This window comes from Arvicanthis niloticus, chromosome 22 (assembly GCF_011762505.2).
Source record: "Arvicanthis niloticus isolate mArvNil1 chromosome 22, mArvNil1.pat.X, whole genome shotgun sequence".
NCBI lineage: Eukaryota > Metazoa > Chordata > Mammalia > Rodentia > Muridae > Arvicanthis > Arvicanthis niloticus.
This window is the reverse complement of record NC_133429.1, coordinates 29,367,605-29,380,212: the sequence shown is the minus strand read 5'-3', so window position 1 is coordinate 29,380,212 and position 12,608 is coordinate 29,367,605. Positions and strand designations below refer to the sequence as shown.

Here is a 12,608-nt window from a genome sequence, read left to right as displayed (position 1 = left end):
CGCACATCTTAAGTCCAGATAAAAATTTCATTCTGGAAGCCTCTGGAAGTAGAGTTCAAACAACTGCTATAAAACATTCTTTTCAAAGTATCTTGGGTATTTGAATTTTGCATTACTCAACAGAGAAGGCACCATTAACTATAGCCTTCCTGCTATTTGTATTTGTAAATATTAATTTTTTACACAACACTCTTTATGACTCTTTATGCCAGGATCTCCATGCATCAGAGATCATATCTTATTTCGCTGCATTATTAATGCATGGCACACTGAGTGAGGGAAAGCAAGCACCGAGGAACTAGTAAGTCAAGTAAATTAGAGAAGGAAATGGATGCCTGACTTAACAGAAATGTGATTTTGTGAATGACTGTAACAGTTGAATGAGTCCTCTGGTATCCTTCCGGTTCTCATGCCTTCATTTTCTCTCCACAAGCTACTTCCTCAATTAAGCCATTGAGCTGTAGCTCTCCTGGTGAAGTACAGTATAAACTCTTTTTTTAAAAATATTTTATTGGATGATTTATTTATTTATATTTCAAATGTTATTCCCCTTCCTGGTTTCCCCTCTGCAAACCCCTATCCCATTCCCCCTCCCCCTGCTTCTATCAGGGTGCTCCCCCACCCACTCCCCCTCTGGACTCACTGCCCTAGCATTCCCCTACACTGGGGCATCAAGCCTTCACAGGACCAAGGGTCTCCCTTTCCACTGATGCTAGATAAGGCCATCCTCTGCATCATATGCAGCTGGAGCCATGGGTCCCTCCATCTGTACTCCTTGGTTGGTGCTTTACAAATTTTTAACTGTAGTGTTACCCGGGTGTGTTAGTACATACTTTTAATCTCAGCACTCAGGAGGAAGGTAGGGGCAGGAGTGGGGGCAGGAGCAGGGGTTGGGGCAGGGGGCAGAGGGGCAGAGGCAGGTGGATCTCTTGAATTTGAGACCAGCTTGGTCTACATATGGAGTTCCAGGCCAGCCTAGGCCATGCAGTCAGACTCTTGTCTCATCAAACCAAAACAAACCAAAAGATACAGTATCTGTATTTTCAACTGCTTGTTCCAGTACATTTCTGTTTTCTGGTCTACATTCCAGAAATGACAATTGTAAGAATCTTCAAAATATCTCACTCAGATACTAGTTTCATTATTAAGTAAAGAACCTATTTGAAAGCAAAGTTTGTCATTCATTTGATTCATGCTTGGTCACTATTATTCTTTTCAGACTTTTATTGATAGATACTGTGATCTACTAGTTTCTAATTTTCCTGGATTGATATTTTTGTTATTTATCTTAAATTTTCTTCTTTCTCTTCCATAAACTTTACCTTGATTGTCCCACTAATAATTTCTATGCTTTTTATTCTTCCTGAGTCCCTAACATCCATACCAGTGTTTTTAAACTTCTAGACCTAGGTTTATTATTTATTTCTGTTTTGTGTGTGCATGTCAAGCCGAGGCTGGCCTTGAACTACTGATCTCCCTGCCTTTACCTTCTAAGCTCTTGGGTTACAGACATTAGCCACACCACCTCAACAGACTCGGCTTTATCAAAACCTTCAACGACAGCTCTGCTTTTTCTTTGTGAAAGTCAACCTTGCCATCTCGCTACACCCCCAGTTAAATGAAACACAAGGAAACAGAAGTTGTTGGTCCAAAACTGAGTCTAACACATAATTCATGACATTCTCCAGGGGTGAGGTTATTGGATGGGAGGGCCTCAAGGCTATGAATCAAGCTTCAAGGTGAGACGGAGAGTGTTAGACCAAACAAAGATGATATATATGAACATCTAACATGATAGAGCCTTAAAGGGAAGGAATGCAGGAGCTTTATTATAATAAGAGATGAGGAAGGTTTGTGTGTGTATATTTGTGTGTGTGTGTGTGTGTGTGAGAGAGAGAGAGAGAGAGAGAGAGAGAGAGAGAGAATGCTGGCGGAATGTGAGGAAGATGCACAAATGCTTATGAAACAGAATTTTGCATTTTGTATAGATACAGTAAGAAAAACATTTATTTAACACTATGTTCCTCAGTGTGCAGGTCTCATTATGGAGAATGCATGTGTAGGTAGCTGGGCCCACATTCCTACATGCCATTATTCTCTCTATTATCCTTATAGAGGTTTGGATGTTGGTCATCATTTATTGCCATAGTTTTATTTTCTTCTTTTTTCCTGCAATGTAATAGAGAAGTTACTTCTGAAACTCATGTCTGTGTCCAAACGTGGCACTAAGAGGGTTAGCAGGGGCTCCTTGGCGTGATATGTTTTCTGTGAGAGCAGTTGAAAATGACCTCTTCAGTGTGCCCCCTCCACACTCCATTCTCATTTACTTAATAGATAATCTGGTTCACTTATTATTGTTGTTCCTCCTGGCCCTTTGTGGGATTTGATTTTTCCACTTAATGTCTGTTTTACTTTTTTCCTTCTGGCATCTCCATGATGCTCTTAGCTTGATTATTTGAAGTTATTCTATTTGTGTTATATTTCAGTTGTTTAAAATTGACTTTTACTCTTATTTGCAAAAATGTTAACAAGCTGACCAAAAGCAAACTGATAAAGCAAAACTATTTACGTGGCCTCTTTAGAAGAATTAGCTTAGTAAAGTCATTTGAAAGAGCCTAGGGGGTTTATCACCTTCAGTCTGCTGCCTTTAAACAGATTAAGTGATGAGCAGCAGGGGTTATGAGCTGCAGCTGTAGCAAAGAGTTAGCATTTCTGGAGCTTTTGCTGTTGTTTTGCATTTTGGAATACTGAATGCTTTCACATGCATTTTCTTGCACAATGTCCTGAAATAATAGCCTATTGCTATTTTTAAGAGAGGATATTAAAAGTCCTAATAAGAGAAAGGGTGAGATAACCATGTGACTACTGAACTTGGTGGGAAAGGGAAGCTTCAGCTTGGATGCCCAGGTTGGTATTCCCAGCTGCTCCCACTTGTCTTAACATCATCTGACACAAGTGGGGATAAAAATCAGTGTCAGGAGTACCTGATGGCATTCTGACTATCTTGCCCTGTCTTATCTCTTCATGTAAAAGGCTGTGTGGGGTGGAGGTGACATGTTGCCTTATGTGGGCAGTAGCTGCATCTCCATCACTTTCTTTTTTTCCCGTAATAAAATTGTGACATCATCACTTGACTTAGTAAAAAATAATTAACTGAATGAGTTGAAAGTCCTCACGTTGTCTCTTATCTGAATTTCTAAACTATAAAGCATCTAAAGTCTTTCTATGTCCAGTAAACTACTTGAATCTGCTGCTAAGCACATTTTATTAGGAGCCTTAAGAATTAATTCAGATTTATATAAGCACAGATCATCATCATTTTCTGTGCAAATAATGCAAGTTTAATAGTGTAGAGAAAAGAATGAAGTATGTGACAGGATTAATTGTATAGAAAAGAAACACAGAATTTTATATTCCAAATGTTTCATGTTTCCCTGTGTTCATTATACTTATAAAATATGCAGGGCTTAGTGGTCATAAGAAAGAAGAGTATTTAGTGAAAAGCAACTTCAAGAATGTGGGGGGTATTAAGATTGCAAAGATGTGTTCCGCACCCCTTCCGAGTCCCCTCGCCCGCAAGAGAGACACGGGTGGCAGTGTTCGGGTAGTTACTACAGCGATGCTTTATTCTTGTATCAGCATAAGCGGAAGACCTCAAGTCCAGAAAAGGCACTGCTTATATGCACCCTAGAGTGGCGTGTTCCCTTCTGATTGGCTGTTCACTCATCACCCCATATTACGCCCTGGGATGGGCAGTGGCTTGGCGCGCTTTCGCCTCTTGCACCTGCACAGTTTAGTTGTTTACTTGTGGGAGGACCGGATGCCAGCACCATCTTGTAATGGCGAATGTTGTCATTGCTCGCCACAGCTCCCTACATCTCCCCCTTTTCTATTTTATTAAGATGGAACAGCCTTTTGCCTATCAAGCGCGGCACCAACTCAGTGAGGGAAAGCAGAGGCCTGATCCTCTGTGCAAAATGAGATATTGTAATGGGTTTCTTCTCTTGTCATCCTGCAATGAGTAATACTTCCCATACCCATCTCGATGCCTTTTGTCGGGGAAAGGGAGCCTCCACCCTGGGGCGCCACCAGGGGAGGAGGTTTCTTGGCATCAAACCTTTGTGCAATCAGGCATACTTTCGGGAAATCTATCCACACACGTGGAACATTCCCTGTCGAGTACCCACTCACAAACACCTCTAAATATTCAGGTACCACAGTTATTCAGGCAAGGGCTGGCTAGACTTAGACCTCTCATCGACCCAGTGCAATGGGCTGAACCCTTGGGGTGCATCGACTGAGGGTCTCAGTCATCAGTTACTTTCTTAGCATAGATAGCCAAATTTCAGGGGAAGATACTTGTTCCAAGGCTACGAGTGCTTGGGCGGTAGCAACCTTGTCACGTTTTTGTTGGGCTCTGAGCTTGCAGACCAACCATGACATGAACACTAATCCACAACATAGAGCTGCACCAAACAGGCCTATCCCCACCCTTTCCTTAAAGAAAGAAAAGGCAGAAGAAATTCAAGAAGAAAGTTCTTTAACGATGGAGGGATCCAGGTGGGTGGAGTTGACAAGAATAATTTCTCTTCAAAGTTGTTCAAGAAGATTACCAAAATTTTCAGACCAATTTCCTGAAAGATATAAGGACAATTTACGTGAGAGATTGGCTGCTTTCGTAAAGTTTTTGTATTGAATGTTGGTAATACACAAAGCTCTGAATTTCCTTTCACAGCCAATTTATGTCAACTGAAATAAGATATCCAGTCTTTCCTCAACCAAATCTAATCTCTGATTGAGTATCATAATACCTCCTTTCAATTCTGCTGTGGAGGAAGAGTGGATAGCCATTGCCTGGCTAACTCTTTTTGCCAAATATTGACAAATTCAGTGGTTTGTACTTGGTGAAACATGGCAATAGCTCCAACGGTAGCACCGTCTGCTCCAAGCATAATAACTGTGACAATGGCTGCCGTTATATCAAAATCTCTCTTCTGTCGAAATAAAGTCAAGGTCCCAGATGTCTGAATGGGGATAGGTATCCATTGTGGTATTCTGGCTATTAGGGCCTGCTTATAGACAAGAGCAGACCAGCACTGGTACATAAAGCAAGTTACATTGGTACAAGTATTAAAGGAGTGGTTGGATAAGATGAAAAGAAATGGAGGATACACACAAACTGCAGTGAGGCATTAATTCGCTCGGTATAGTTAAAGGTATAGGAGAAATTCTGTTTAGCAGAAGCGGCACCTTTTAAGAAGGCAAGGGCATAGGTTTTGGAAAAGCAGATAGGATAGCCCATCTAAATTCACTATATATACTAGGAACCCAAGCTTGGAGAATCCATGTAGCGATCAAAAGCATTCGTAGGGGAACCCGCTGAGGAATCATCGTTCACAACTGTGAGGCGTCGCGTCAGGCGTTCTGGCAACCAAAATGGATGGTCTTCTTCCTGTGGAAAAACACAAACTGCTCCCCTGGATCTTATTAAAATAGGATCCGGGCCTTTCCATTGACCCGTCAAAACATCTTTCCATTTTATCATTTCTTTTGGCCTAGTTGGTTCCAGGCAATGGTGATCAGCCGCCGTGTTGCCCTGACTGTCCAAATTCAAAAAATTAAGAGTAAAAAGTGCCAGAGAGATAATAACCCATGGCACCGTGGTCAGGGTTTTCTCAACTTCTTTTTGTTTTATCAAATAAGTTTTAAGGGTACGATGAGCACGCTCAATGATGCCCTGTCCCTGAGGGTTGTAAGGAAGACCCGTCAGGTGTGTCACCTCCATTTGGCGACAAAATTGTCCAAACTTTTGAGAAGTGTAGGCTGGTCCATTGTCAGTTTTAAGGATTTTAGGCTTTCTCCAGGCACTCCAAGCCTCGAGACAATGTTGAATAACATGGGCCAACTTTTCTCCGGTCAATGGAGAGGTGAACATAACTCCAGAACAGGTATCAATGGAGACATGCAAATATTGTAATTTGCCAAAGGATGGGATGTGGGTAACATCCATTTGCCAGATCTGTAATGGCCTAATTCCCCGAGGGTTAATTCTGGTATGGGGAACAGGTAGGAATTGACAGCAGTTTTGGCATTGAGTCATGATATCTCTAGCCTCCTTTCTAGTGATGTTAAATCGACATCGTAGCGTCTCAGCTGTCACATGAAACCCTTTATGAAAGGCTTTAGCCAAATCCAATTTTGGCGAAAGGGCAATTGCAATCAACTTTGTGGCTTGATCTGCCAGGTCATTTCCACAGGACATAGGTCCCGGTAAGCCTGAATGAGCCCTAATATGAGTTATAAAGACAGGGAATCTTTGCTTAGCCAGGGTAAGCTGAATCTTTTGAAAAACTTCTACAAGTCTGCTAGATGTCTTAATTAACCCAGCAACTTCTAATGCTTTTACTGCATTAACCACATAGAAGGAATCTGAAACAATATTTAAGGGACCTGGAAAGATTTCCAGAACCTCTGACAACACTAGGTATTCCACAATTTGAGGTGAGGTTTCATGGTATTGTTTGGATGTAACCTTATCATTAACCACATAGGCACTCACTTCTCTTTTTGACCCGTCCATATAAACTACCATTCCATCTGGGAGTGGCTCCTGAGACACAATATGTGGAAATATGATAGCTTGAGTTAAGGCAAATTGTAAGATGGGCTGCTTAGGATAATGATTATCTATTTGACCATTGAAGGAAGTAACCAGCACTGCCCAAACATCAGAGGTTGCCATTAATATTTGGACTTGATGGGCAGTATAAGGCACTATCAAAACCTTAGGCTCCCTTCCAAAATGGGTAATGGCTGCTTTTAGTCCACGAAGGGCAAGTTGAGCAACTGCATCTGGATACCATTCAATGGTCTTTGCAGGAGAAGCATTGGGATGGATCCATAACAAGGGCCTCTCCTGCCATAACACAGCAGTTGGTAAGTGTCTAGTTTTAAAAACACATAAGTCAAAGGTTTTGGTTTCATCTATGCGTTTTAGTTGGGTATCTTGTAAAGCATTTTCTACTACTTGTAGAGCACGGCTCGCAGCTGGTGTTAAGGCCCTCGGTGAGGAAATATGAGCATCCCCTTCCAAAATATCAAATAAAGGTTTCAGCTCAGCCGAGAGAATTTTTAAAAATGGTCTTAACCAATTTATATCACCTAATAATTTCTGAAAATCATTCAAAGTATGTAAATGGTCTCTACGAATCTCTAATTTTTGAGGAACTATTTTTTCTGGATAAATAACTGTTCCTAGAAAAGAGCCAATTTCTGAAAGTTTTGGGATCTGAAATCCCCAAAGATTCTGCCAGCTGCCTCAGTCATACGGACCACAAAGTCAGAGAAGGACTAACTAGATATCTGAATTATCTTGGACAAATAAAGGTTACTGTCTTCCTTCCTAGGGAGAGACTTCCATGCCTTTATTGCAGCTGATGCTATCTGTGCGTAGACCTGCCAAGGGTGAGCAGTCTGGTCATTGGCATGTGCGCCAACTCCTGCCAGCATGTCAAAAGTCCATAACTGTTGACCCTCAATGCTTGCGTTAGCTCTGGCTTGTGCTTGTAACTGCTCATGCCAGAGCGCTTTCCATTCCAAATATTGGCCCATATTGGTAAGTACCACCTTCACTGTGTCCTGCCAGTCTCCTGGCATCATAGCAGCTGCACTTAATCCCTCTACTTGGGATACAGTAAAATTAGCCCCAATTCCATATGCACGTACTGCCTCAGCTAATTCTTTGACCTGCCTATACTCTACTGGGGCATGAACATGGCTCCCTCTGCCCCTTCAAAGACCGGAAATGCCAGCTGTAGCTGTCTCTGATCTCCTGGGCTGAGAAATGAATTAGAGATGCTGCCCGGGGTCGAGGGACTCAAGGTCTTTCTTGGTCTTATCTCAGGACGGTTATTTTTTGGTCCATATCTGTTTTGTTCATAGGTGGCTGCCTCTTCCTCTAGGCTTTCTTCCTCTCCTTGCGTTAGATCTTCTTCGGAGCTGCTAAGTTCTATGGCGGCAAGCTCCTTAATGGGGTAAAGGGGGGGGGGTCCTTTTGACCTCCACTCTCTCTTCACCAGCCGGTGAAGGGTCATTATTCTTAACAGGCCCTGGAGTGGCCTCTGTTTCTTTTGAGTACTCTCCCTTTTTACCAGACTCCTGGGTCTGCTTCTTTTGTCCAGGCCTTCTTGCCTGCTTCCCTTTCCTAGGCTCCTTGGCCTTATCTTTTTCCCCAGGCTCCTTGGCCTGATGCCGACTAACACGCTCTGTTTCTGATACACTGGAGTGGACCTCTTCTAAAACCTCTTGACTTGCATTAATAGCTGTGCTGCAAGCTGGATCTTCACAACACAAATAAGCTAAAAACGAAAACAACACAAGCAAGAGGCCAACTAATGCAGCGGTGGCAATGGGTGAAAATCCACTAGCAACCAAGGCTTCCACCCCAAACATACCTCTCAGAGATGTACCTTGATCCTGTAATCTTTTAACCTGCCCCGAGTCTCGGGGGGGTCTCTGCAGCGCCTTGAAGTTCCCGTGTCTCTGCACCAGATGTTCCGCGCCCCTTCTGAGTCCCCTCGCCCGCAAGAGAGACACGGGTGGCAGTGTTCGGGTAGTTACTACAACGAGGCTTTATTCTTGTATCAGCTGAAGCGGAAGACCCCAAGCCCGGAAAAGGCACTGCTTATATGCACCCTAGAGTGGCGTGTTCACTTCTGATTGGCTGTTCACTCATCACCCCATATTACGCCCCGGGATGGGCAGTGGCTTGGCACGCTTTTGCCTCTTGCACCTGCGCAGTTTAGTTGTTTACTTGTGGGAGCACCGGATGCCAGCGCCATCTTGTAATGGCAAATGTTGTCACCGCTTGCCGTGGCTCACTACAAAGATGAGATTGTATAGTAACTATCTAAATGAAAATATTCCATTATTCAAACAAAGTTAAAACTTGTTTTTTTTTTTTCAAAAATAAAACTATTTTCCTATTAAAAAAATGTTTTTCTTGAGAAAATAATTCACTTTGATCAATCGCTACATATTATGGTTTCTGCTGAAATACAATGTTCACTTGTATCCCAATGTTGTCTGTCTGTCTATCTGTCTCTCTCTCTCTCTCTTTCTGTGTGTGTGTTTGTGCGTGTGTGTTTGTGTGTGTATGTGTGTGTGTGTGCATGTGTGTGTGTGTGTATTGCCTCTGTGCTTGACTTGTTAAGAAACTATAATTCTTAAATAGTTGTCTTATGACATGGACTCTACTTACCCTCAAATTAAACATAATCTTCCTAGCAAATTTATGGTCTGCATTTGAATGAATTATTTTATTATTTGAGCACGGTGTAAAATAATAGCAGCAGTTATTATTGATTGTCTTTATTATTTATTCACAAATTTTATCTTCTCTGTGTTTAAGGTTGCCGTTACCACCTGGGGCTTTTTCAGGACTCTGGAAGAATCAGGAAGCATTCAAGCACTTGTACTTTGAGAAATTTCCTGTAAGAGCTTTAATAGACTTTCAGAATTTTGTGTGCTTTTGTTTTCTGTTGCCTTGTCACTGAAGCAACTTGCTTCCAGCATCATAGATACAAAAGAACTCTTCAAGTTTTACACGCTGGTTTTCAGATCGCATACATAACAATGTGCAAGCCAGATTTATCCAACTAAGTCATGTATAAGTATGATCAGAGTCTACACACAGAGAATTTTTATCCACTCTTACTATGATATCAGAATATTTAAAAATTAAATCCAGTAAAATTGGACTTCAATAATTTTGCACCTATTGTTGAAATCCTCTACAGAGACTGAGAGCAAGCAACCAATCAGAGCTAGAAAGTCATTAGGAACCCCAGCCTTCTCTACACTTATATGAGTTAAATATAATGTATTTCTGTCCTGTTATCTGTTTTTGACAGTTTCCCTTAATGTTTTTCTTTTAAATATCATTTTACTTTAAATAAAGAAGTCATAAGAGACAATATTCTTGAAGCCGCACCCATTGTCCCAGGAACCTGGATGAGCAGTTTCTCTTCCTGTGTGTCAGAGTGTCATTCATTTATTACCCCATGCCAAGGCAATGGATGCTGTGTCCATGGCAACACTTTTGAGAGTGCAATCCACATCCTACCTTCACCTTGTCCTTATTATGTGCCAGGCAGGAATGAATGAATGATGAGACTATCATAAAGACAATGGGTCCAAGTACTTAGTATCCCATCATTATTGTATGTGAGGGAAAGATGGATGCCCCTCTTAACTAGGCAAATAGCAAAGAGTAAGATAGCTTTCTTTAGAAAGTCATCTGGGAGTCAAGTGACCTCAACAGCCAAGATTAAACATTTTCCTGGTCGAGTGTGGCAGAAATATTTGTCACTTGACTCCAGCCATTCAATTCAGTCTATATCATAGGCCACATGAAATTCATCAGAGTACTGATACAATTCATTATCACCTGATAAGGGCAAGCAGTATGTACATGTGGTTCAGCATGCTTACCTTTAAGATCAAAAGTCCAAGTGCATGGCCAATCTCCATGAAGCACCTCTTCATTTTGCCTTGATTCCTGACTCCAGGCCTCTCATCTACAGGCGTGATAGAAGCATGCATCAAACAACTTAATCAGGGTTCATGCAAATTAGATGTGACTGGGCTGAGGCTGGGACAAACATGGCCTCCCCTTCACTGTTTTATTTCTAGATGGTCTCTCCTAATTGCTGCAGGACGTGATAAGAACTACAACTCCCAAGGGCTTATGGTGTGTCTCATTCTGCCTTCTGCTTTACACACCATTTTATAGAGTTGGCTGAAGTCTGGAAAGAAAGACTGTATTAACTCATCTGAGAGGCTCATACCAAAGATTAGAAAGGTTAAGAAATACAAATAATTACTGTTTTGGATTTGTTTTAGAGACTATTCTTAAACACGAGTATCAAATAAATTAGAAGTATTAAAAATAATAAGAAAGATTTATTTTTCTTTGTACTGTTTACTTTTGATTCTTCTTTGTATTGTGATTTGTAAACAAAGATATATTACTTTGATATTTGTGAGGTGTTATATTTCATATGGATTATTAATCTTTGCTGAAGCCTGAGTTTAATCCCAGTCAATGTCAATAAATTAGTGATGTCTTTCTCTTCTTTGGCTTTTGCTTTTAAAAACCTGTAATGGATGTTAATAATCATAGAGACTGAGCCATAATCCTTAGCATTTAATTTACTGTGTGCCTTCAGAGCTGCTTTTGCTGATTAAGGCTTGCAGACAGCCTCCCTGTTCTTGACATCTAACATTATATCTTGATCAGACTCCCATGTAGAGGTTCCTTCCATTACTTGCTTATATATTTCATCAAAATCTGGACCTCAGTAATGGTTTTTTTTTTTTTTCAGTCACCTACACTTCCTTTTTTTCATGAAGGCAGAAATGGACTTGGTCCAGGGTAGATTTGGAACAATTTGTCAAAGGATTATCTTTTATTCCTTCAAGTGATGTCTCCCAAATGATTTGACCTAGTACTGCTTCATCCAAGTTACCTTGGATGTTACTACCATCCTGCATTACCTTGTCGATTTCATGGTTTGAGTCCTTAATCATAGCTTCATAGAAGAGGAAGAGAATCTGGCATCTCTGTTGAATTTTCCAACATTTCACATGCTCGATACAAGATCCCCAACTTACTTTTCCATCGATGAAGGTTTCCAAATACTTACCCAACGTACCTAGATCTCAGATCATCTGGCTCATCCTATAGATAAGTGGTAGTAGGAAACCATGTAGTCGTTGGTGTTTCGAACCACATAAAGGAACTTACAGTTATTTCTTCAGAAAGACAGTGACAGCAGCTTAGTGGGATGATGGGTCCTTAATATCCTTGGAACTGGTATTGCATTGGCTTTGTCCCCATACCTGATGTCTGGGGAGGCTATGCCCACTTGATAAAAGGGTGCCGGTGTTAGTTGAGGGCTCACTGGCATTTCTCTACATTCCCATTCTGTTCAATAATGTCCACAATTTCTTGAATCCATGTTATCCTGAATTTAGTATAAGTTCTGGCTTGACCGCGAAGGTCTGAATCTGCCTTCAGTTATCCACAGTTGCAACTTGCAGGGGATTCCCTGCCTTGCTTCCTCTTTCAGTTTTATTTGGTCAGTTCTAAAGTCAGGGCCAATAGTGTCTCAGGGTAGAGGGTCCAGTCACTTAAATCTCTAGTTGTCAGTAATCCCAAGGCTGAATTGCCCCCTTTCTGTAATATCTATAGAGAGCTTTGGAAACATACAATTTGAGATGACTTTATTAAAAAACTCCCTTGTAACACCAAAAATATCAGAATTATTGAGCCATTACTTCTCCATTAAAAAAATTAATTGGGTTCACAAACGTTAGAATTCTAAGTTCAAATAACAAACTTGAACACATACAAGGGCATTTTAACTTTCTGTCTTGTAGTTAGAAGGGCAAAACCAATCTAGTTAGGATTCAAAGCTAAAAGCATTTTAATCTCAAAACCCTGTGAAAATAGTTGCATGCTCACAGTAAACCCATTTAGGACACATTTTAAATTTTACCCAGCTTTAAGATGATCACATCTTTACCTAGCACTGCATGCTAACTAT

The 12,608-nt window shown here is 41.1% G+C and overlaps 1 protein-coding gene and 1 pseudogene across 1 annotated transcript in view; one reads left to right on the top strand and one right to left on the bottom strand.

Annotated features, from left to right (window-relative positions):
* The window catches only part of Acss3 (acyl-CoA synthetase short chain family member 3), a 173,636-nt gene that overhangs the window by 143,842 nt on the left and 17,186 nt on the right, over positions 1–12,608 (top strand). The window contains exon 12 of the mRNA XM_076920151.1: positions 9,410–9,491. Within this exon, the coding sequence (XP_076776266.1) occupies positions 9,410–9,491 (82 nt within the window). The remainder of the gene's footprint in view (positions 1–9,409; positions 9,492–12,608) is intronic.
* LOC143436462 (sulfotransferase 1C2 pseudogene) lies at positions 11,385–12,537 on the bottom strand (annotated as a pseudogene).